Below are 26,874 nucleotides of genomic sequence, written 5' to 3' on the forward strand. Positions count from 1 at the left end.
TGCAGCATATTTCAGCACTTTTCACACACTGAGAGAGTCGCGTCCCAATTATCCAAAATTGAAACAATAACATTACAGTGGTAATCAGGGATTATAAAACGGCAGCAGTCTACTGAAAGGGAAGCTTTTATTGTTGCTGTGCAACAATGTAGGCTACGCTCTGATTATAATGCACGCCTTTTGACAAAGCGTGTGCACTGTGCTTAACTCTCTGGAACACGTATACGGTTGGATCACGCAGGCTCGTAAAAATACCAACATGGCAGGGTGCACAGTAAAACCCATTTGTACAGTACATGCTCTGAGTTAACTACATGCCCTAGAATTCCTATTCTTGGGAAAACATTTGTGGCGTACGGTATGTATTGTGACGAGTTCTGAATGACTATTTTTGGTGTGGAGCGAACAAATCAAAGTATAGAGCTGTCTCTCCAGCTTTTTAATGAATAGAAAATACATTTTCAGGTGGGTTGCCAATTTCATCCAATCAGCTTGTTCCAGTTTCAATTTTGTCTACTCATGTAAATGTGTCGTCATTTCCAATATTAGTGGTCTGTATCCTAAGTTCTCTCTCCTGATTGGATGAGATTGGTATCCTTGACCTGAAATGTTATTTTCGGTTTACTAAAGAGACGGGGAGACCCTCGTTAACCCCCGATAATTGAGCAATATCAGAATATAGAGCTATATTCAAACACTTATTTTAACAAACAACAATATCACCCCCCTTTATCCATTTACCCCCCCTTTGACAGTTTAGGGCCATGAGGGCCTTGGCCCCTTATGTAAGGGGAGTGGAGGAAAGAACCCCTGTTAACCCCCTTGCATCCTTTCGCGCAGCTGGTGGGCTTCATGGATACAAAGAAGTCGATATGCTAGTTTGTCTTTGTGATTGGCAAGTCGTCGGTAAGGGTTTCGAGGGAGGCTGGAGGGGGGACACATGCTGGTCCTCCTGGACCAACTCGGTACGCCGTGCTCTCTCAGGGGGTAGTCTGGAAGTCGGGGGGACGCGGGGGGGGCTTCGGTCTCTGTTAATCTAGTTGGCAGATGACTGACGTGTGGCTGTCCATCAAAGTGTGACCCGGGGCGTACTTTTAATGAGAGCCATTCCTCATGACGGCCGCGCCGCTTCTCCCTGGGCTGTCTCTGTCTGATCGCTGTCCCTATTCCAATCACACACACACCGCTAAGACATATAGTACATATGTGTTGCTGCTGCTGCTGGTGTGTGTGTGTGTGTGTGTGTGTGTGTGTGTGTGTGTGTGTGTGTGTGTGCGCGTGTGCGTGCAAAGAGAGTCGAAAGTGTGCATGCCTGCCTGCCTGCCTGTGTTCGTGCATGCATGCAGTGCAGCGTGTGTGTGTGTCTAACTGTGTATGATTGTCCATACACACTCGCATGTGCACTCTTGTTGCGTCACGTGTACACATAAGTGTGAGATATATGTAAAAAAGCAGTATTGGTGAGATGTTCACACAGATAAGGAGTTTGCCAAGCTCAACATCTCCGAACATCAGTTCATCAATCATCAGCGCTGCAGCATGCCGGTGCCAGCCTCAGCGTTTATGAGTGTTGTTATTCATTAACGACTCATTTGCCTGATCGGAAATTAGTTTTTCATTGTTAGTCAAGAGTTTAATAGCCTCATTAGCCGTTACTACCCTTGTGTGCTGTGCAGCATGTGCTGCTGTATTGTTTTTAACAGTAAGAGTACATACTGTAGGCCTACTGTACAGTACTTGGGTACTATTTTAAGGTACTTTTACTTGAGTATGTCTACTGCACACTACTGCACTACAGTTGTTTTTTTTAGGTTATTATTACAAAACATACATTGCCCTATTTTATGCCTCGGCTATAAAAAAAAATAGCCAATCTACAATCAACAATATAAAACTTATAAGCAAACAAATTACTTCTTCCACCACTGGCATTTATATGAGTTCACAGAAGTTCACAAATGTTGAGAAATGCACATGTACAATGTGAATTCTGAGAAGAAAACTGATGGAATATCTCAGCCTTGGCTCAATTAACCACGCCAGAAGGACATATATTGTGCTTGTGTGACCCAAGGCAGCCATAATATGTTTCAAATAAAAACACGTGCATGGAATTTAATAATTTAATAAGAGTCGGAGAAAACAATCATCAAACAATGAAACAATCATACATGCATGTAGACAACAATGGGAGACATCTTATACGCTGCAAAAACATTGCACAATAATGTCAGGGCAATCGGTACACAAAATAATGGAGCAGGAACCACTGTGTGTTTTACGAGTATTACACATGATCAAATTAATCTTGACAATGAATAAATAACTAATAAAAAAGGAAATCAATGTGCCTGCTCTGTGGATTACTATCTGTGTATAGGAGTCTAATCAGGAAATGTCCAAGAATACAGTAAATGTGAAGAGAGGATTTTCCATTCCAATTCAATTCAAAGGGCTTTATTGGCATGGGAAAACATACGTTTACATTGCCAAAGCAGAAAGAACAATACAACAATACAGCAATACAATCAAAACAAACATTATGACTAAGGTCAGAATCTTCAATAGATCAACTTCTATGTACCAAGATCACTCGATGCAGGTATAGTGCAGGAATATACACAATGATTAGTCATTCCACAAGCGCGTACCGTACACACACTTGCTTGTCACCCATTCGCCATAGCTATCACCTCATCAGGAGGAGGGTCAGCTGTCACAGACAGAGAGCTTTGTCATGTGGAAGCATGAGGATGCAGACAGTTTGGCTTTTTGTGGCTAAAGAGTCAAATTAACTCATCGACAGCTTTCACACACAGAGGCAAACAAGGTTGGTTTACTTTGGCTGACAGTTACTGGAAGGACTCATTAGAGCGGGGCTTACTGCTTATTACTGTGCCCTTAGGAGGGAGATCTGCCATATTGTGGCAACCTGCAGTCCAAGGACACCGTGGCGTGGCAGTACACTAAAGATGTCAAGACATAATTACACTGCAGCTCAGTGTCTGTAAATCAATCAGTGAATTCATTAAAATGTTTATATAACTTCTCAGACTATTATAATGAGGTTTACAGGGATACATTATCCACATTGGCACAATTTGTTTGACAAATGGGTTGACATTTTTGTCTAAAACCTGCTTTCATGAAACTGGGTTTTTTAGTGCACTGAAAAAAGCTGTTTCGTTGCCATTATGGCATTGAGACAAAGGCGACCCCTCCCCAACCACATGGGAAGTTTGTGCAGGGGTCCACATTATTACTATACTATTTGGAGCAAATGTTCAAAATTGTGCTGAATTTGCCAGAAATGTGTAAAAACATAATCATTTGATCAAGAAAAGTTTGTAGATTGACTATTATTGATATTTGTCATACAAAGAATATACATAGTCATGGGGCTTAAATGGTTCAAAGAAATGTGCATGGGTGTAAGTCTGTATGATTGATTCACAACGCACAGGGCTGGCGATGGGAAAGCGGACAAGCGATAAGACTGTGTGTGAACTCTTCTCTGGGATTGACTATAGGGCACGACGACTGTCGTGTGTGACATCATTCCAACAACACCGCCACAGATAATTAGATTGAGGGCTAAGCCGTGAAGAAAGACATAGTTATAACGACATGCTGCTTGATGCGACATACTGTCTCCAACGACAGCATGGAGATACAGGATCTCTTTACAACACAACTGGTGTTCGGAATTCCAGTAACAGATGTCCAGGCAGATTTGATGTCTTTCTAGTGAGCTGGGAACTCTTTTTTTTCTTCATTCATCTTACATTGGACACAAAAGGCTACCAGTACAGTGGGGCCATTGTTAAGTGTGTTTACCCATACTCTTCATGTTAAATAGAAATTACTTCATCTTATCATAGCACATTACCGTGTCTGCTAGACTGCTACAGTGAAAGTTCTGCAAAAGCCACAATCTGCTGAATGCTTTATGTATATTCCATAACCCACTCACTGTTAAAACGCTTGCAGGTTTACAATGAACCGCAAGATTGTTCATCAGTGATATTTAAGACATTTTTTTTGCCCCAGGTTTGCATCAAGATGGATTGCATTTAGTTTAATTTAATTTAAGTGTCTTCTGGCGGCATTCTAAGTAGACTGAAGGGTTCTTATGAAATGACTGAGAGACAAAACAAAGCAGAAGACATGTGGCGGGGAGTAAACACTCAAGAGACCATGAACAACAGAAAGATAATTACAAAACCGAGAAGAAAAGTTATTATGAAAAAAAATGAATGTTTTCATTTTCGGGGCCATGCATTCTATGGTTGTTGTCAGCTTCTCCTTTTCTTTCTCTCACACAAAGACAATTAAAGACCCAGCTCTCAACTCATCTCTCTCATGAACATGCAGGTTTTGAAGGCAACTCCTGAATGTAAATTTTAAAGCAGGGTAGCAGATCGGTAGAAAAAGAAAGAGAGTGAGGAATATGAAGGCCACCGTCTATAGGCCGGGGAGAGACTTGGAGAGCAGGGAAACAGGCACACAGCTTTCCTGTATACACTATAGAATAGAATATATACAGATCAGCGGCGCAACAGCAATGTTAACGTTTTGCTGAAATACAATATTTCCTCCGCGAGTCATTCAATAGTCATTGATAAACATGATTTCAATTCACAGGCAGTGAGAAATGAACACTGCAAAAGGATACTGTATAGCTCTATGAATAACAAAGGAACTCTGGGAGCTATACAGGGGGAAAATGCCATGTTATCACCCACCAGATCACACAAACTACATTAGACCCACTGGAACTATACAGCGTCTGACCACTTCCTGGCTGATGTGCGCCACGTAAAATAAGAATGGCAGTCATTTCCCCTGGCTGACTCCGCAGTGTTCCCCCTCCAGCCAAAAGGCCTGTGGTTTGATGGGGGTAAAGACTGAAACTGACAGACATACTGTACGCGCGCCGTGCCAGCAACGCTGCATGGGAAAAGTGTTACACAAGTACCCGACCACAGGTAGCTGGGAGAGAGAGCGCTGCCTCTCAATGAAGACTCCATGCTGAACGCAAAACCACTGTTATTGTATTCATGCAGAACCTTACTGTAAAAAGTAAATACATCTAATGTAATCCATCTGCTCTTCTAAGGAAGAGAATCCCCCAATAAGACCCTCCTGTGGCCCGTTATAGGAAACAACTCATAATACAACAACACCTTCCCACTAACAGATGACCTGCTATAACCTTCTCTCCCGTGGCAGTGGAACCAGACACATGTAAGGAGAGAGTATTGTGTCATTAGAAAAACTAAAACAACTGCACCCTTGTTTTGGAATAGCAAAACTCCAGCTGAGACTTAAGTTTTCAGAGAAATAAAATTCACCGCTCAGTGCGATCTGAATGTGAAGATTATTTGTGGTCCATAGTCCATATCCTCCAGATTGACAGTAATCCGCAGTGGGGAAGCCACTGCTATATACTGTACTGGACAGAATAAGTCATATTTCTTTTGTAAGAATTTGAAGAAAACCCATCATCCCTCTAAGCCTAAACCACTATAATTTAGTGTACACACTGCAATATTGTGTGTGCATATGTGCCCACACATAGTCCATTCAGGGGTTTGTGGTATTATACCACAAACTATCTATACCACTGTTATATAGCTTAATGGGTAGAAATGCTAACAGTCTATCTCCATGGTTAGGAACATTGACCGCTTTTACCCTATATATATTTAGTTGACAGGGTCTCCAGGGCTCTATACTTGTTCCACAGATTTCTTCAATCTGCACCAAATCTCTTCGCTGAAAAGATCAGTTCATCAGCTTTATCTCACAGCAAAATGGCAAGACAGATAAATAGACACCATCTCACAGACCAGCAGATGTATACAAAAATGAAACGATTAGCTGGCACAATGTTCCTGCTTGCCAATGTTATGTGTTCAATTGGTCGAACATGAACAACTTGCTTGAACAACAGGTACAGGCTTTAGTTTAGACATATGCCTACTATTGGTCCGACTGTCATTAGACCGACAACCTACCTCAAACCCTATAACCTAAACTTAACCGCAAGCACGGGAGCAGCGCATGTTTAACCGCATGTCTGACCGTTGTTTCTGCATGTCGGTCCGTTGGTGCATGTGTCTGAACAACGGCGTCTCACGCTCAGGCCATACAATATTGTCATAGTGGGGAAAAAGCATCACTCACATTATGTCACTGCATTATGTCATTTTTCAGCGTTCCTGGTAGTCCCGCCCACTGGTATACGGAACACTGAAGTACCGTTCTCACTCCCAACTCGTGATAGGTTGACGCGCCCAGCCGCCCACTAAAAACTGGAATGCAAGTGTATCATCAGATAGGGGACTTCTGAGTGACCACGCGGAGTGCAGTGAAGTCTGACCTTTTGCCGACTCAGCACTGTTCAAGTTGCATGTCGATAAATCAGAGCCATTGAAGGAGAGTTGCGTCATGTCCGTTCACTTCATTGGGCCAGGTCTTCTACATCTACACACACACACACACACACACACACACGCACACACACACACACACACACACAATTGTCGAATAGTGACAACTGACAAAGCCTGAACCGGAAGAATACTGAAATCCACTGCAGTCTATCGGGCATTTGTCACTATTTCGAGTTACATGAACCACGTGGGTGCTGTTTTCTGCCCCCTCAACTCTCAATATAAGGCTCAGTCTGCGATAAATAATCTGTCCTCGTCACCATGCGCCATACCCAATCCTTTCATGGTTAAATTCACCCTTAATCCTTGCCTTAAGTTAACCCAAAAGATACATATAAAAAACTAACGATGTCTAAAGTATTGCATCACACTTAAATTGAAAATCATAGCATAAAATAAATGCTTAAATGAGGATTGCAACACACTAGCAGACTTTTTTTCTTTAGCCCAAATATTAATTAAGATGGAATGCAGCAACTACATCATGTAATGAATACATAATTAGATAAATAAATAAGCGTGTTGGGTGGGCCATCCTCACGTTTCCTTCTCCAGCCAGCTTTGCGGTTGGAGGTATGACTCTGCGAAGTGCAAGCGTTATCTTTTTCCCATTTAAATGCTAATGAGCATGTCACCATAGCAGTCACAGCGCTGCTGCAGAGTGTGTGAATTTTTAATACCTTATCATAGGGAAAGGTAACAGCTCTCCCGGTGAGCTGGCAGGACGAGTACATGTTCCTTCATTAAATTCTACACAAATGATGTGACCCCCAGCGTGCTGAGGGCCATTTCAGGATGTCAGGGTATATATGTGGGCTTTCATTTGTCCACACGGTAAAATCCTCAGTGTTAATTTATCTCAGAGAATGTACAAATGGAGCAAACAGAGTATGGTCACTGTCAGGTATGTGTGTGTACGTGCAAGTATCGCATGCAGATGTGCTCAATTGTGTGTGTGTGTGTGTGTGTGTGGGTGGGTGTGCGTGCGTGCGCGCGTGTGCACTTGTATCTGCACCTCATCAATAATGAACAGCTGTTAATTACCTCCTCATCATGTGGCGGAGCTAACGGACAGAGGTTAAGGTTGTCACAGACTGTTAAAAATTACTCTCCATGGCTGGTAGACTCATTGACAGTGATGGCAGGAGGTCAGAGGAAAGATTAATCAATTGTAATGAAACTCGTATGGGAGAATAATCCCTTGGCCCCTATGCTACCGCCTACCTGGATCCATTAATTTACGTACATTTCCATGAAAATCACCATGGAGTGTTGAGTGTCATTTATACGTTAGTCTACTGTTGCATTAGTTAGACGTATTGACTTTTTGAATAAACACTGGTAGAGGCAGGAGTCGGTACGGGTATCAAAGTAGCTTCAATACATTTACAACCCTTATATGTTTGATGCCTTCTGAGGTCAAGAAATGTCTCTTAATTGTACAAGACACTGGCCGATACTGTTCCTTTTTTCCTTTTGACCATGCACCTTATGTATATTTAATATTTCTGTACTATGATATAGTAACTATTCTCCTTTATTTTTATGACTATATTTTCTGATGGCAAAATATTGGGAGCTTATTTCACTAGAACTTGAACTTGGCTGATCCATAGTACAGAAGAACTTGGCTGATCCATATACTTATGGAAACAAAGGCCAAAGACGTTATAGCAGAAAAATGGAGGAATGATCCAATATGAACTCTGCCACAGCACAGCACAGACAGTATGTCAAATATACAGTACCATGTCTTCAGTATTTCCTGTTCTATGCAGAACAAAAGACCTTTATGTCATCTCTTATAAAATGCGATGAAGTGCTCAACAGTATTTTTATTTCTTTTTGGCTTTTTCTATTGATAGGTTGAAAGTAGAAAGTAGTAGGAAATTGGGAGGGAGATGGGGGGATGACACGCGGCAAAGGCTGTCGGGACTGGGAGTCGAACCCACGGCACATGCAGGCTTGGTTTCCTGTGTTGCCAATGTTTACCTGCCTTAGTCTAACCCTGCGATTAGTGTAGTGTTCCCCACCTGTGTCCTGTTATTCTCCCAGCCAATCCCTGTGTTGATTTGTCTGTTGTATTTCACCTGTGTCTAGTTATGTGTCCTTGTCTATTTATGTACCCTTGTGTTTTCAGTTCTCCGTTGGTTCGTTGTTTTTGTTGCCTGTGAGTATTCTTGTAGCCTTGATGCCTTGCTTGTTTGATCCCCTAGTTTTCCCAGTGTAGTTTTCCCCTTGCCTTCCTTATGTTCCTCGTGTTCCGAGTTTTATTGTTTCCGACTGCCTCTACTAGTGTTTTTTGACTTGCTGTACCTGGACTCCTGTTTGGTCGCAATAAAAACACTGAACTTGACTTTCCCTGCCTCTGCCTCACATTCTGCGTTTGGGTCCTATATCCTCAACTTGACTCACACTGTGGCGTGACACCCGCAGATGGTTGAGCTACCGGTAATCGTCCGGGCCGTGCTCAACAGTATTGATGATGATGCCATTCTTCCTCCGTGGTCTGGCATCCCAACTCTGATCTTTGGTTTCTACATTATCTCTTAAATTTTACTTCTTGAGTAACAACGGCAACTCCAGGCAAGCACTGGAAACCTTTGAAGAACTTTTCACAAAGGCGAGCGTCTCCTCAAAGGCAGGAGTCAGTAATTATACTCTCCTCTTGTCTCACACGAGTGACAGATGGTGAGGCCGTCACTGGCCTATAAGATGGAAATAATATTGTTGTGAAAAGGAGGAGAATGGGAATAAAACGAGGAGTTGTGTAAGAAGTAGAGAGAGTAGAGAATAATGTGACAGTAATGATACACTGGTAGTACAGAATAACTTGGCTGATCCATACTACTTATATAGAAACAAAGGCCATTTGGACTGGTATGCAGCATAAACTGCAGTAAAAGCCGTTCACTGTACAGTGCAGTACAGGCTACAGGGATTCCCATAGTTTTCCATGCCAAAGGGGCCCATATACTCTGGCTGCAGCCCCCTATTGCAAAATTGCTAAAATTGCTCTCAAGCTTTATTGTGTTTTATTCTGTTGACAGATATGTACAAATATGTTCCCGCTCATGCATTTTTGTCAATAAAGATAATCAATCAATCAATCAATCAATCAAAACTGTAGCATAACAGATTCACATCATAGATTCCACCCGTTGAACCATGAACCTTTTGTTTGTGGGACAACACAGTACCCTAGTTGTTGAAGCTGGAAAGTTTTGGATGACCTTGTTTTCCTCCCTTGTATGGCCCTTATACATGTAGGCAATAGGAACAAGGCTGTTGAAAGCAACCTTGGCCTAACAATGGACTAGCAAATCGCAGGGCAGTCGTCTCTCCAGGCTATGGGTCTATAATGATGAGATTAATAACCTTATTTTGACGTGGTTGACGCTACTTGCTTGATCGAGTATCCTTTGTTCCAGTCAGCCTGGGTGATCTATTAAACTGTCACAACTAAACCTCTACAGAGATAACACTAAAAACTGAACATCACTGACTGATGACGTTACACCAGCTGAGTGTCACTGTATACAGTAGATGTCGTTTAAAATTAAAAGCTTTCCAGCCAGGGCTGGAACTGGGCATGTTGGAAAATAGTGGCTCACTTATACAACAATAGCTTAAAAATGTCCACCCCCTCAAATAAATAAATAAATACAAAATAAACTTTTCCAATACTCCCAGGGTCTTTCTTTCTGTCCTTCGTGTGTGTGTGTGTGTGTGTGTGTGTGTGTGTGTGTGTGTGTGTGTGCGTGCGCGTGCGTGCGTGTACAGTAGGAGACATAGAGAGAGTGTGAGTGAGAGAGAGGGAGAGAGGGAGCATTTGATGATTTTCCACAACCAAGATTACAAAATTCATATTAACCGAGGAATATGAATGTGGGTGTGCTCATAACTGTAAGGTAATTGTTTCTCATAACTCTTTGCTGGTATCAAGGGAAATTTAAAACTTTAATGGCCAAATGCTCCACTCTACTCCTTTCTCTGCTATATGCATCAAAGCCTGGAGTCACACAGTGTGAACTTCACACTGTGAAGTATATCCTTTAGCAGTGTCATCATTGTTTTCTCTTTGTAAGACATTATTTGGACAAATGAACACTCAAAGTAGCAACCATAGAACCTTTAGGCTATTTTCATTCACTATGGAGTGCTCTTAAGTCTAAATCTGACCATTGTGATACACAGAAGACTTAAGGTTAATGTATTGTATACTTTATCACACGACCCTCCCAGGGCTGTAAACTTACAGTTTTAAAAGCATAATATTTCAACAGTATATGACCCTCCTGGCTACAGTTACTGTAATTCAACTCTGAGAGTGTAGGAAAAAATAAATAAAAAAGGGAAGCTCCGCACACTCAGATCTGCGCACAATCAATGTATTTATTTAGCAAGCTTTCGGTCTACTGACCTTCCTCAGGCAACTCTGAGAGTGTAGAAATGCAACCATGGACAGTCATTTGGTTGCTCCACTCATTACACTCTCAGAGTTACAAATGTACATGAACACTGATGATTTTACAGTCTTCATATTGATTGATATTCAACAGTAAACAGTAATAATTAAACTATAATGCAAGCCAATACCCATAATTAAATCAATTCTAGGAATGCAACAATTTCTCCTAATTCCTCCCATAAATGACTAACTTCAAAACTAAATTATAAGTCCTTCATCTGTTATCATTTATGAAATACCGTAATTAACCAACTGGATTAGCAGTGAAATAAATCGTAGCAATCAGAAGAGAGATTACAAATGAGATGAAAAGAAAATTAGATGCCTAATCTGTTAGGTGTATGAACCTCCGCCAGGGAGTCAATGTTTGGGGAGAAAATCATGCAGTCTTATCTGCATCTGGGCATTTTTCCAGTTTCTTTTGAGAAGCAAGAACTGTATCCACATACCAGCCTCAAAGTGTTGCATTAAAGAGTTCTACAACAGCTGTCAGGAAAAAACACAAACATTTCACCTCATCATTTAAAGTCCTTCGTTTTTGCTTTTTTCCCCTGCAGCCAGCAACACAATTCTCTGCTACGTGTCATCCCAAATTCAATGTTTTTGACATTGTGTTGCTTCTAGACATGCAGATATTTGCACTTGCAGCCTGGCATCTTCAAGCCTTTCTCCGCTCTGTCAGACTCCTGTACTATAGTAACTATACCCAATACAAAACAATAGTGGCAATTTGAGACTATAGTCAAGTTGTGAAATGACCGGGACCCATTTTTGGAAATGTCAACAGTAAGGATGGACTCCAAAATGTTGTGGTTTAGCAAATACATATGTATAATGAAGAACAGAGAACAGATGCAATGTGCACACAAAAAGTAAAAGGCTCGTTCAGATGCACACTATTTATGCATAAATGCATTGCAAACACATGCATGCAGCCATGCAAGCAGGCTGGGTCTCCCTCGCACATTAGCCATATGCACATGTTCACAATGGCATTGAGTATAAATAATTCTTTATTTATGTATGTATTCTAAAACTGACTCAGAATCCCCATCTGTCACCTCCCTCCCCTCCCCAAGACAGACCCTGTGAGCCTAAAAGAAACACTCACTGCAATCTGCATCTATTAGTCTAAACATAATTATAATCAATGTACAATTTTTACTTCAGATATGAATATGATATAGAATAAAGAAATAACGAGTGTCCGTTTTGAACAGAAATAGCTTGCTCTGCTCGTAGTGTGTAGCTGTGCTGCACAAGCCACGATGGAGAAAAAGACGGTAGTATACTCACATACAGAATTTAAAGGTATTTTAAGTAGTGTTCAGTACACACCTGTTACCTGTATGGGTAAGGTAAGGAGATGGAGAGATTTGTGCTAGACTTGGGGCGGAGCAGAACCGCTAGATGCCAAGGTAAGCAAGTGCCCGCCCCATGGGTGTGTCTACGGCGGGGAGAGCAGTCTATCCACCTGCGTGAGCAGCTCCGCTTCAAATCACTACGGGCTGCCTCCTCTTTACGCACAGCAGCGCACAGCTGAACACAACCACTACACTTCTTCAGCCATTTGAAAGAAAACGCTCTGTTGTAGCCGAACTTGGTTGGGTGAAACCGAATTCCCTAATCGATTGAGCTGAAGTCATCTCAAACTTTAATTGTGGTTGTAGGAAGTACAATTTTGGATACACGCTTTTGTTTGTCTTTTGGGGAATCGCGAGGGATATCTGCCGCGGATACATTGATAGTCTACAGTGCGGACAGAGGAGCTCAAAGGATCTGGCTGAGTGCTTTCTAAATGTTGGCCAGACTCGACATAATATTTCACCGCACATAAATAAGCAGGTAGGCTATGTTTCTTTATAACGCACATGTGTCTATATACCTATACCAGTCAAGTTTAATTAATTTTGTCCGTATTGACAAACAAACTAGAGTGAAGAGTCGAACTGAGGGAGTGATGCTTGTTGCACGAGGAGCCTGTAGTTAAATATAATAAAGGCAATGAATGTACAATTAAATTATCGAGGATGTTTTGATTGGTTTAGCCTATTAAGGGCTAGCATGATCATCCCACTTCCAGTATTCATTTCGAGTTGGACCTAATTCAGCCCAATCAGCTTTAATGTTTTCTCTTTATGTGAGGGGTGTTTGATTGATACGTTTTCTTTTGTGTTTTTGCTTTTCTGGACATAATAAGTCTACTGTAACTCATTTTCACGTGTCCGTTCACTCTCAGGTGAACACAGCATGCACAGTCAAAAATCAAAGCTAGGTCACACTCTATTTTGGCTACATGAGCCTGCTTAGGTCTACCTTGAGGGCTCAATACGAACTTGATCCTGTGCTCCCCGAGTGGCAGCTTGACCCCATACCATGTTGATACAAGTTTACAAGCAGAGCCAGTGCCACGCAGGGGTAACACCATCCTAAGCTTTGGATCCTCAAAACTGCGGAGATAAACCCTGGCATTGTTTCCTCCTTTTGTGCATTTTACCGAATGTACCTACTACCGACCACATTGTCTTAACAAAGAATAGTTGGCCATTTATGTGGTTATTATTAATGTATTATTCTATAGGCTATTTTAGTCAGACATGCTTTGCCTTGAATTCTTGCACCCATATAATTATGCGCGCCGTGCGTAATGACCCCCCTATGCGTAAAATATCGCCAATTTTAGTTTGTGTACGCTAACCATTAATATGCATCATTATTAATGTGCGACGCCCACGCATTCGACAAGAACAAGCATTTAGTGTCTCAGTATTAATGGACAGCATTGGGGCGTGAGTTTTGGGGTATAGGCTAGTGTGTCAGCGTGCAGAAAGCAGCGCTGGCTTGTTCTGACACATCAAAAGCAAGGAGTGTCGATTTTCTGCCATTCAGGATGGTGGAAGGTATTGCCTCTGTAAGCATAAATGAGCAACAATCAGACATACAAACCAGTGGCTTTTCCAGTAGAGCCTATATGTGGCATGTGCCTGGATCATTAGGCCAGCGGGCGCCGGAATGGTGTTTCTTGTTGTGCATACATGTGTGCACGAGAGACCACGCAATGAGAGGCAGGACAAAGAAGCATGGCTGATAGATACAGTATGAGTATAATACTGTAACATCTGGTTTGACAACTAATCTCACAGAGCATTTGAGTGAAAATCAGGGCTTTTCTTTGATCAACCAGACTTTCCCTTATACATCAGTGGTTCTCAAGCATTTGAATTTCAAGGAACCTCCAAATTTCTATTTGGCTGAAAATATTTTGTGCCAATTTTTTTATGAGAGATTATTCTTAAAACATTTTATTTTAAAGCTCAGTGCTTGTAGATCAGCTATTTCTAGCTGAAGTATAAAATATGGTTAACGTTGTTCAACTTATTTTGATATTGGCTACGATATTAAGTTATTTTGCTGGGGACCCCCTATAACCACCTATTTTCATCACCACCACCACCACCCCAAAAAACATTTTGACTAAGAAATTGACACAGACGCCATGTCCAACACATTTCACTGCTTGGATTCTGCTTGCCTCCTGTTGAGCAGCAAAGAATCGTTTTCAAGTGGACATGGTGGTGAGTTGGTGGCTGGTTTTTACAGTGTAGATTGGGTGGGGTCCCAGAGATCAAAATGCTATCAAATGGGGGTCTATATGTTTCATGTACGTGTTGCTGTCAGGTGGAAACCTCTTATGTCCAAAACTGTTACTTTTCACAATTCAAATTAAGTTTGGTAATGTGCTACTTTTCTGTGACACTGTATGACAAAGTAGGAAGTTAATTTATGAAAAAAAGCTTACAAAGTTAAACTACGGTGATACAGTAAGAAAGAGGTTTGTGCCCGGCCGACAGCATTGCAACAATATCAAACTGGGGGTTTCTTGAAATGAACCACTCTTATTGTGATTCTCCACCGCTTCCATTCCTCAGCTCGTGGACTTTTCCCATCTCCTCTGTGTGGAAGCAGAGGGACCACCATGCCCTGGGTCAAACTGTGCTGGCTGCTGGCCTCCCTGGCCTTAGCATCAGGCTCTCCTCTTGCCCAAGTTGCCCCCTCAAACGAGCCCCTATCTGCTCCCAGGGTCTTTCTGTCCTTCAAAGGTAAGGCACTGTGTGTGTGTGTGTGTGTGCGTGCACAAAGGACAGATGGATTTAGTTACTTTCTACTTTTATTTGGACTGTAGTTGTATGTTCTCTCTTGGTGGGTATTGGGAAAGGCTAATGTGTCAGTGCCAGTTGAAAGCATTGCTTGGCAAGCATCGAGTTGGTCACTTGCCCAACAGAAATTCTGATTCTCTGCCCAGGAGAGAGGGGAGTGCGATTAGATTGGGATGACGAGAAGTGCTGACGTTTGTTCCGCCTGCTATTCAGCCATGTCTTCATTTCAGTTTAAGAGACTTGCTAACTGACCTTTTTTTTACCTGGTCTTGGTTGGGCACAGACTCATGGCTCGGGTCCAGCGTGTCACTGTAGGATTTGTCTCCGGTGCCACAGACCCTTGGGTTTTATGAACTTTATGTACTTTTAACCACTTTCAACCTGGCATACCTAATTTGGGCATGTCACTATTCAAAATTTCCACGGTAGTTAACCACTTAAACCCTGTATACTTCAGTGAAGGGTCCCTCCTTTTTCCCCTCTACACCGAATCCTTTTGTAGAAAAGAGCAGAGCTACAGCTTATGAATCTGCTATTTTCAAGTAAAGTTTGCCTATCATAACATGCCCAGAATAGGAATATAGGCTTCAAATGGTGCTCCGTGGTTGCATCTCTGGAGCGTTGTCATTCCAACGCAGGCTTAAGCATGGTGGTGTAGATGTAGAGCTCATGGTGAAGTGAATGTGACAGATCAGAGGAGACCCTGATGAGTGTCAAATCCCCATCGCCTCACATCATCCATGGATCTCAAGTTTAACAATCTCCCCGTGATTATGCAAACTCATTTCATGCGGTTGTTAAGAAGTAAATCCTTTTGCGTTGGACTGTGATTATATACGTACTGGCATTGATCTATTAGGAACATATTTTCCCCCTGCTGTTTAAAGATATACTGTATATATACAGCAGGACAGCAGGTTGTGTAATATATCCTTTAGTTGGTGTGTGTGCTACTGTCCTGTGATTCAAATTTTATGAATGAGAGCAGGACGTGTTCATTTAACTCTGACAAAGTGAGACTGTTTTTTAACTGAGTTAAAATAGCTGTCAGGATTTTGCTGTGTAAGCTAAGGAGTTTTGCTCACGGAAATGTACTCTCTCTCTCTCTCTCTCTCTCTCTCTCTCTCTCTCTCTCTCTCTCTCAGAACTCTTCCACACTCTCTCTCTCTCTCTCTCTCTCTCTCTCTCTCTCTTTCACTTTCTCTCATCTAACTCAGCCTCTTTATTTTGTTTTGCTTACCTGTCTGTTTTTTCTCTCTCCCTCTCTCGCTCTAATCGAGTTGGATTTCACAGTCTGCTGGTTCCACATTTACTCTGCACAAAGTTGCTCATTTATTTTCAACTTATTTTTAATTGAGTTCCTTCTTGTGTCTAATTGCTTCTGGAGCTCGCTCTATGCTTCACAGATCAACTTCACATGGTTTGCACCTAGAGTTTAACACAAGTTCCTAATTGTGTTACTGCAGTATGGTGCAGGGAATTGCTCTTTTTTTATGGGCCAGCCACTTTAACCCATTCTGACCTGAGATCAGATTCATACGAGGTTTCCACTGGACACACACTGGTCTGATGAACCCATTCTGACCTGAGATCAGATTCTAAAAATGTCAGTCGTTCTTCGAATTTTTCAAAAATAGCAGACCTACAAGCTCGTAGCGCGCCACTCGGTGGCGCGCTATGAGCTTGTAGATCTGCTATTTTTCAATAGGTAAAGCATAACATGATGCTAACACCAAAATGGGTGCCCGGTCAGAATGGGTTAACCAAATGACCTGTCTGGATGTCACATAGTGCATATGATTATGAGACAACCTTTATTTTTCTCAACTTTTCACATGTACGGTAAGACAGAATTTTCACCCACTTGTACTTCATTGACCAATGTTGGCACTTGTCTGGCTTTTAACTGACGTCATATGGCAGTCTATGGACTTTAATGACCCAGCACCCCACGTGACGTCATGTGGCATGCAGCCAAGTCTACAGACTTTTAATGTTTGCTTAACAAGCGGCACCCCAAAATAACAGGACCCCAGCCAAGTCTATGGATTTTTAATGTTTGTTTTAGAGTACAATGTTTGTTTAAAGAAGTGAAGCGACCCCTGACTTTTCTTTTTTCCCCCCTCTGAATCTCTTTGCCAAAAATAGCCGGCGGTTTGTAGATTGGACTAGTCTTAATTTGCCTATTTTTCACGGAATCTTTGCCTATGACATGCCCAGACTATGGAGACGCTAGGGTTCATGTGGTTATAAATGCCTTTTGAAAACACAATCCAGCCAAAATGGGAAACGTAGACCTGAATCAGTTCATAGTGTTGCAGAGTTTGATAATGTTACCCAACTCCGCTGTGTGTATACAGTCTTTATCACGGTTCCTTCATTGTTCCCATGCATTAGTGTTTCCCTCCCATGCTTATTTGTCTTCTCCCAGGCCGGATAGGACCACATCATGACCACAGCATTACCACACATTGACATTACCAGCCTTCACTTTAAATTACAGTATTTGCGTTTTGTGGACAGTTCGACAAACAATAAGCCAATTGGCGTGTGTGCACGCACACACAAAGACGTTCTAAAAAGGCGGCTTTTTAAAGCACATAACATAATATTTGACCTATAAGAGTAAGACTAATGCTGCATTCATTGCATAAGGGTGGCCTGTTTCTGATGCCAGGGGCTTACTTTGAAATGCCATATTATCTTTGCAATATGTAAAATCCCCACTTTTATAAAGTGTCTATTTTGATGGAAGGGCTTTAATATATTTTATCTTAAATCTTTTTATTTTTTAATTCTGTGCCGAGAGAAACCCTGCAGTGCATAAACTAAAAGCCTGTAAAAGGATTTAGATGCTGAAAGATGGTACACAGGAGGGAACCACATAGCATGCCAGACTCCACGTAGGCCCTGTTACAAAACAGCAGCACTTTTGTGCTATTTAACCACATGAACCCTAGCGTCCTTAGTCTGGGGTGAAATTTCTGTGAAAACAGCGGATTGTGAGCTTTTAGATCGGCTGTATTTTGCAGAAAAGATTGGTGTAGACTAGAGAAACAAAAGAAGGGGCCCACAAATGGATCCCTCTGGGACTCTGGTCAATGAAGTACGGTATATAAGGTTTAAGGGAGAAGTTGATATTCACTCTGTAAAGTTCATAAGGCTAATAAGGCTAAATTAGGGGCACTCATAGTCTCATAACATGATATTGATAGTATAATATATTTGAGTTTTGCTCACTGATAGACAGCAATAGCATCCACAGCAAAAGTACAGCCAGTGTGTTACAGTATGTTGTTAAGAACCAAGTTTGTGTGATTTATTAGGCATTGCATTGTCTTTCAAGCAGAAAACAAATAGTGTGGCTGACGGGGACCGGCCACTAACCAGCAACCTATATTTACCCTTAAACAAGGTCTGTAATCAGGTACTATTTTAGGGCGTGGGGCTCGGGAAGGTTGTGACCCTTTAAACGGGAGCCAGTCACACCCTGGGGTTAACTGCCCCCGCACTGTGGGAGAATGGGACCATATTAGCAAGTAATAGCCTGTTAGTCTAATCTTCAGTCCCATTCGAAAGTGTTTAACTTTGTTTTTCTTCATGCCGTTAGTTCAGGGTGCAACACCTGGATTTGAGGGCTGGCTTTGGAACGAAAGCCCAGGGAGAAATTACAAAGCCAGACAGTCCTGTGATTCGTCTGTTTTCTTCCAGCAGAAATCCTCCAGCTTATTTCTTGGATCCTTCTGTTACCCCGGCAGGCCCTTTGCTCTCACGTAACACTAACCCTTAAATGATTGTCACTTTTGCACAAAGGCTGCAGTGTTAGCTCAACCCTGCTTGGTTGTGCGTTCGGGACAGATTGCATTTAGCACTAAGTTCGTCTGTGGCACCTTGTCCTCTCGTTTCTCCATTACGAGAATAATTTGTCTGCTACTCTGTTTGAACTCAACTCGTCTGGTTCTAAATGTTGACTCCGCAACAACAATAGGCCTCATATCTTATGTCCGATTATGGCTCTGTGGGCATACAGTATATTCGCAAGAAGATTTTGTAGGCTAGACTTGTTCTCTAGTTACTAGTCCTTTGCATGTACAATCTCTGTGAATTTTGTCTCTGTGGTGTGTGTATAATCAGAAGAGAGAGAGAGAGAGAGACACAGAGAGAGACAGAGAAACAGAATTGTATTGTATGCATTGCATATTGCTGATGGATGCAGATCTTTTTCCAGATACGACAGGGATGGTAAAGCACAAGGTGATCTCCTCACATCTCTCCCAGGCCAGGCTGCAAGGTTCTTAAACAATGGTGACACAGGAGCCAGTGCTAAGTGCCTGGGCCCGGTCTGGCCCAGCCAGCACACATATGAACTCTCCCAAGATCAATGAGCTGCTGAAAGCTTATCCAAAGCTAACCTGTCTGCCAGCAGACAACATTGACTCCCACCATCCTAGAGTGTCTCCCCTGGTCTTCCCAGGCAGAACAAAGCCAGTCACAGGCCGCCCAGGGGATCCCACACACACACACACACACACAGTAAAATCCTCAGTGCTAACACTGAGTTGAATGAACATGGGAAGGATTTTTATGTGTACTGTACATACCTGGCTGACAGACATTGATCTAATCTAGCCTGTACCATTCAAGCAGACATTGAAATAAGCCGTGTCAGAATACCACCAGTACCGTTTCAGGCACACTACACTACACTACCACAGCTGTAAAACAGCGGGTCAATTATATTGAAATATAATAAATGATTGCGGGCAAGAGAGACAGTGCATTTTAGGCTTAACCCATTCTGACCTGAGATCAGATTCATACGAGGTTTCCACTGGACACACACTGGTCTGATGAACCCATTCTGACCCGAGATCAGATTCTAAAAATGTCAGTCGTTCTTCGATTTTTCAAAAATAGCAGACCTACAAGCTCATAGCGCGCCACTCGGTGGCGCGCTATGAGCTTGTAGATCTGCTATTTTTCAAAAGCTAAAGCATAACATAGTGCTAACACCAAAATGGGTTCCCGGCCAGAATGGGTTAAAAATGTGTTATTTTTCAGGTCGTATGACGGTACAACCAAGTAGACTATGAAATCAGGCTTCATAATAAGAATATGATCAACCAGACTGAAATCAAACCCAAGCTACTGGTTATGTCCAGCCACTACTGGACAGTGGACACATCTTTGTTGGTTCTGATATTCCAGAACCAACTGTAATTATTAAGCCATAAATTATATTCAAACTGCAAACCGACATAGCAAGACAAGAGTAGCATACAGTTGAATATTGTGGTGTACATCTGTACACAAATCTGTATAAAAAGGCAATCTGGTGTTCTGTGAATTCTATTGCTTTAACTATTGCACACATAGTGCACACACACATGCACACATTGGGGGAGGGGGGGGGGCATGCAGGGTCGACCATGTAGGGTAGATTGTAAAGGTTGTATCGTTGTTTCCTTTTCTTCTTTGTCTTATTATTTTATTTATAATGAACTCGCCAAAACTCCCTGAATGCTATTCCACAGTGCCAGCTTTATCCTCTCCACCCACTCACTGTACATCTGGTGTCATCTAACCCATTCTGAACGGGAACGCATTTTGGTGTTGGCATCATGTTATGCTTTAGCTATTGGAAAATAGCAGATCTACAAGCTCATATCGCGCCACCGAGTGGCGCGCTACGAGCTTGTAGGTCTGCTATTTTTGAAAAATCGAAGAGCGACTGACATTTTTTTTAATCTGATCTCAGGTCAGAATGGGTTCATCAGACCAGTGTGTGTCCAGTGGAAACCTCGTATGAATCTGATCTCAGGTCAGAATGGGCTAATGTACGTACAGTATATCCCTCCTCCTCTATCATACAGCTATACCAGCTGTGCCTATTTGGAGTTTGAAGGACGTACACCCTCTCTGTGCTGTTGAGGAGAAAGGCTTTGTCATAGATATGTCACTGGGTCACATCAACTCTCGTTTATAAAAATTGCCCCGAAAGCGAGATTTTAGCAGTCTGAGGATTTCCACACGGAGTGTTCATTTAACCACAGGAACCCTACGTCCCTACGTCCCTATTCTGGGCATGTCATAATAAGCAGAATCTACAAATTACAAGCTCACGCCATGTAAAAGGAGAGGACAAAGTATAGAAGCGTGTCGGATCTCATCTTGTGTAGGATAGGGTTTAAGTGGTTAATTTAACTGTGTGTAAAAAAAATGGCCCATTTTGTAATTGTAAAATTAAGCCTCCATTTGATCAGTGAAGAGACAGGAAATGCGAAGCGAGAGACGGTGTTCAAATTGGGTGGAAACCTCCTATGTCCAAAACCGTTCTACAATCTCACAGTACATTGTGATGCGACATGTGACACATTGAGAGCTTGTAGATCGTCTAATTTCACTCATTTTGCTTGACACTCTTGTATGGTGAAATAGGGCAAATAGACATAGACGAAATATGGAGATAGGATAGGATAGGAGATCGTCTCGCTGTGCACAAACCATCCTGCCTGTCGAAAACAGTCAACAGACCAGAACAGAAGTGACCTCAGATTTAATCATTGTACTGGAACAATTACATTCTTTAAATTTCCAGTACAACTTGAGGTCACTTATGTTACAGTCTCTAAATAATTCGTCATACGGTAAAGTCATGTTTTGCGTCACGCACACCTGCAGCAGAACATCATATGAGCGTCTTCCTCGGCCTCTCCAGAGGAGAGAGTGTGGCAAGCTGCTCCGCAGGGTACAGACTGTCAAACTGGGATTATTCAGGGACATGAAAATGGAAGGTGACAGCTCCAGCACTAAATATAGTGTCCTTCCTGTCTCTGTTCCTTTCTCTCTATATCTTCCTATCCTCCTCCTCTGTGCTCTCACACCCTACCCTCTCCAGAACTTTGCATGTTGATAAGTGGTTGGCAGGGCGCGCATGGGGGAGGAGAGTACCCTGTGCACCACCACCCACCCATGCACCGCTGGGTGCGATACGCATGTTTTCGTGTAATCCGCGAGGGAGAAGAGGGCCGCACGGTCTCTGAAGTGTCCAAAGTTTCTCTTAAGAGGAGTTGAGAATATGGTACTTTAAATGTAAATGTGGTCCTAAATCACAAATTGAGAGAACATACTGTAGTGGGCTGGGACTCCATCTGTGCTCCCTCTCAGTTAGACATATTTTAAATCGGTTTTCAAAAGTAGTGTCTAGAGAACCCCATGGGACTCCTTGAAGGGGAACCCCAGAAAAATGAGTTTATATAGCATTAATTCTAGCTATAACCTATCGGCTATTTAACCCAAGTGACAACCAGGAACAGACTGGGTGATGACCATGGAGAGTGTGGTGACATCTGGAGAGACAGAGTACTGAGTAGGTTGGTAGGATGGTGAGGGTTGGCAGGTTGGTAGGATGGTGAGGGTTGGCAGGTTGGTAGGATGGTGAGGGTTGGCAGGTTGGTAGGATGGTGAGGGTTGGCAGGTTGGTAGGATGGTGAGGGTTGGCAGGTTGGTAGGATGGTGAGGGTTGGCAGGTTGGTAGGATGGTGAGGGTTGGCAGGTTGGTAGGATGGTGAGGGTTGGCAGCCCAAACCACTTCCTCCGTGTGGAGGAACCAAAAGCTACAGACTGCAGTAAAACCTGCAAGGAGGGTTTAAAATCAGCCTTGTTTGTTTAAAATCAGCCTTGTTTGTTTAAAATCAGCCTTGTTTGTTTAAAATCAGCCTTGTATGTTTAAAATCAGCCTTGTTTGTTTAAAATCAGCCTTGTTTGTTTAAAATCAGCCTTGTATGTTGCCGAGGCTGAGATGTATGAACAGAAGTCTGCACTTCTGGTCAGACAAAGGAGGAGCCAGGCCCGGATGCCCACGGCGCCTGGAACATCTTAGTGTCGCCAACATCTCATCAGATCAGCCATCTTCCCTATTGACTGTCTCTCAGTCTCGCAGACACAGGGTTGCCTGGAGGAGGTTGTATGTTGTAAGACCCAGAAACCCCCAACGATTCCAGGTTTACGACACTGATGATGTGTCCAAGTTTGTGCATCAGTAGATGTTTCATTTTCCGATCTAAGGCTGATTCTAAAAATGCCTTTTAAACCTTAACAGTTTTCAGAAAAATTATAAAATGATAAGCCATGTTGCTATACAAATGGTGCCTTTCCTAAAATGACAGATGCTGTCCCTGACTGAAAAGTGTATAGGCCTAGGTTTTACAGGAAGAAAATCTTGAAGAGATTTTGAATATTTCTGAAGCATTTTAACATCACAAATCTTGTATGGGGGTCCCTGGCACAAAATATTTTCTGATGGCCGTCTGCATCCATATGCATGTTAAAGTTTGAGTACAACTATAAATTTCGCCTCACCATCCTAAATGACAAAATAAATGCCAAATAAAAGAGCACACAAGAAGCACATAGCCTAGCCTACTGTCCAAACTATCAAACTGCCATCCTCCCTTTGAATGAGACTAGATTAATTTGCGAAAAGTGGACAGCCTGCTCTAATTTGAATATGTCTACTTCTGAACAGGCAGTGAGTGGCAACCTTGACCCATAAGTCCTTAATCGTGCTGGTATCTCTCCCTGTGGGGATATATATATTAAAAAAAAACACACATACACACCATCCAAATGGAGTCGTAATCACACTGCTTTTTATTAATGTAATCTGTGGCCATTATGGGACTTTTTCAGCCGTAGTCAGATTTTGTACAGAAACGGAAGCACATCCACTCATCTACTTATAGTGGGGAGCCCGTTTTACTCCCAAGGTCTGGATGAGGATGAGGCATGCAATGTGAGGCTCATCGGGAGAGTTAGGGGTTCAGTAGTCTCACCAGACACACTGTTGACTCGCATCATGCAAATTCAAAGGAAAAGAGGGCGCTGTTTCTCCTTTGTTTGCCGATGGGTTCTCAGATTGGGGGTTCAATGACTTGCTCAAGGACACTAACAGTGGGTCAACCCGGTAACTTTTCGATTCCCATGCAGCCTCTACCTCCTCCGCTACTGTCAACCCATACGTTGGACTCATTGATCCAAACCGGAAATTGCTGATTGATCATTAAAATAAAGTAGTCTGAATTTGCATGCGGCTCACAGGCCATTTCAGACGGCTGACTGTTGATGCGGGTGTTCTTGCGTGGATTAGGGGGGATCGTGTCGCTGTCTCACGTGCAGACGTGTAACAAACCATGCCACGATCCAGCTCTTGCCGCCCAGTCGCCCATGGTTGCGTGCATGAAACAAGTGCGATAATTTCACGGTGCCACGCCCGCTTGCCTCTTTGCCCCTCAAACTGATCTCACCATGCTGGCTAACCCCTCACATCCACTCTATGGTGACTTACAGGACAGAGTGAGCACCTTTGGTCGTAGGCTCACCTTCCCTCCGAGAATGAACACAGAGCGCTATAGACTCGCCTTCCTGCCAACCTCCATCAGACTATAGAATGAACACAGAGCGCTATAGACTCGCCTTCCTGCCAACCTCCATCAGACTATACAACACATAAGAACTTTCCCCCTCCAATGCTTATGGTCCCGGTGTCTGAAGTCTTTGGTCTTGTTGTGATTATGTCCAGTTGTGTCCAATGTGTTTTTCTGTTTCATTTTACATTATGCTGCTGTAACGTATCAATTTCCCTGCGGGGATAATAATGTACATCTCATCTCTCATCTCATCATCTCAACTTCTCCGAATCTCCGTGTCTGTCTCAAATAATCACCCGCCTCTCATTGCAAATGAATTACTAAGGCCGCGTCACTCGCTCCCCTTCTGAAACGGCGGTGAACGCTTTCAAGATTTCCAAGTGGGCCCTGATCCAGAAAAAGTTGAACCTTTAACATCCTTGCTTTACTTGCTCCAATGCATTTATATTTTTCCTTCATGCACTTCCATCTCGGTATATTTTCCCTATCTTCCCTATAGCTACAAACTAGTACATCCCTGCCCAGCCATAAAATAACCATAATAAATCATTCATACGTTTCCCAGTAAGCAGTTTCCTCGACATGTAAACGTTTTTTTTTTCCTTAAGTTAGAATTATATCACATGCCGAATCGATGATGATGATATTTTGCTCACATGGGGGACACTTTGTCAAGCCTGATAAATAGCTGGTCCATTTCACTTTCTGTGGCGCAGCACTCAGCAGGGGTGAGAGACAGTCACTCTGTGAGGGGTGTGTGTGTGTGTGTGTGTGTGTGTGTGTGTGGGCACGCCTTGTTTCCAGTTCTCAGCCTGCAGCCTATTTTTCGATCGAAATGTTGCAGACAGGATAAAAATAGGCTGAAGCTTCAGTAGTATAATATCACAGTCATGTCTATTTGGTTCTTCTTCCTGAAAAGTGCATGAATCATCAATGAAACACAATGAAATCCTCCGTGTTCATCATGGCCTTGATCACAGGAATGAGATGGTTGTTGTTTGAATGTTTTGAATATTCATCTCCCCCCCCGTGTGTGTGTGTGTGTGTGTGTGTGTGTGTGTGTGTGTGTGTGTGTGTGTGTGTGTGTGTGTGTGTGTCTTGGCATACATGAATGTGTGCAAGTTTGGACCACTATGTCTGTAACGTTCAGAGTTACAGACCGTTCAGAGATTGTACAGTGAAGATTTGGACCCCAGAGATTAAAAAAACCCCAACTACACAAATCAAATGGGGGTCTGTGACCTAATGCATATCAAACTGTGGGGTCCTTCCTTGGTCCTATATACACGTGTGTGCGTGCGTTGGTATGCACAAGCGTGTGCAAATGGCACGCGTGTGCTGTATGTATGTTCAGGTGCATGCAGAGCACACGTATAGAGCTCTATATGACACTGCTTTGGGTTGGTTGCCATGGCAGCCTCTCTCTCTACCTGCCACGTCTCTCCCAAACCAAACCTCTCTCCACCACAGGAGGCAGAATGCAGATCCTTAACCCATTCTGACCTGAGATCAGATTCATACGAGGTTTTCCACTAGGACACACACTGGTCTGATTAACCCATTCTGACCTGAGATCAGATTCTAAAAAAAATGTCAGTCGTTCTTCGATTTTTCAAAAAATAGCAGACCTACAAGCTCGTAGCGCGCCACTCGGTGGCGCGATATGAGCTTGTAGATCTGCTATTTTTCAATAGCTAAAGCATAACATGATGCTAAACACCAAAATGGGTTCCCGTTCAGAATGGGTTAACCTCGTGAATCCATTTTTAAACTTTTTATGCTGGTTTGTAATTTAATGTCCTACTGTACTTATACATACTACAAGTGTCACACAAAAGCTGAGCTTGTAGATTGAACTAATCTGACATTGAACTAATAACTACGTAACTACAGTACATCCACTGGAACAGAGATTATTTTTTCCCATTCCCTGTTGGGAGTCATACAAGGTTTCTACGCGACAGTGGTTGAAATTGCAACGTTGTGCCTATTTACATCCTACTTTCTGTTGTCTGGTCTGCTCGCAGACAGAAAAGCCAGAAATAAATAAGCTAATTAAAGACAAACGGGAGGTTGGTTAATTATGTGCTGAAACCATGCGCTCTCACAAGGATCTGATATCATAAGGTAATAGCTGTCAGTGTGTGTGGGTGGATGTGTGTGTGTGTGTGTGTGTGTGTGTGTGGGTGGGAGGGGAGGGGAGGGGTAGGGTTGATGGAGGAGTGTGTGTGTGTGTGTGTGTGTGTGTGTGTGTGTGTGTGTGTGTGTGTCTGTTTGTGCGCGCGTGGAAGTGTGTGTGCATGCATGTGCTTTTGTAGAGCAAGCGAGGGAGAGAATGTGAAGGATTGGATTCCTGCAGG

General features: G+C 42.7%; 1 protein-coding gene across 6 annotated transcripts in view; it reads left to right on the plus strand.

Moving 5' to 3' along the window:
* Window positions 1-12,447: 12,447 nt before the first annotated feature.
* The window catches only part of sema3fa (sema domain, immunoglobulin domain (Ig), short basic domain, secreted, (semaphorin) 3Fa), a 78,013-nt gene continuing 63,586 nt past the window's right edge, over window positions 12,448-26,874 (plus strand). For all 6 annotated transcript variants that reach the window (XM_080788007.1, XM_080788008.1, XM_080788005.1 and 3 more), the window contains exons 1-2: window positions 12,448-12,774; window positions 14,859-15,029. In XM_080788007.1, coding sequence (XP_080644133.1) covers window positions 14,906-15,029 — 124 coding nt within the window. In that variant the 5' untranslated portion in view covers window positions 12,448-12,774; window positions 14,859-14,905. The remainder of the gene's footprint in view (window positions 12,775-14,858; window positions 15,030-26,874) is intronic.

This window comes from Protomyctophum bolini (genome assembly GCF_963924005.1).
Source record: "Protomyctophum bolini genome assembly, chromosome: 2".
Taxonomy (NCBI): domain Eukaryota; kingdom Metazoa; phylum Chordata; class Actinopteri; order Myctophiformes; family Myctophidae; genus Protomyctophum; species Protomyctophum bolini.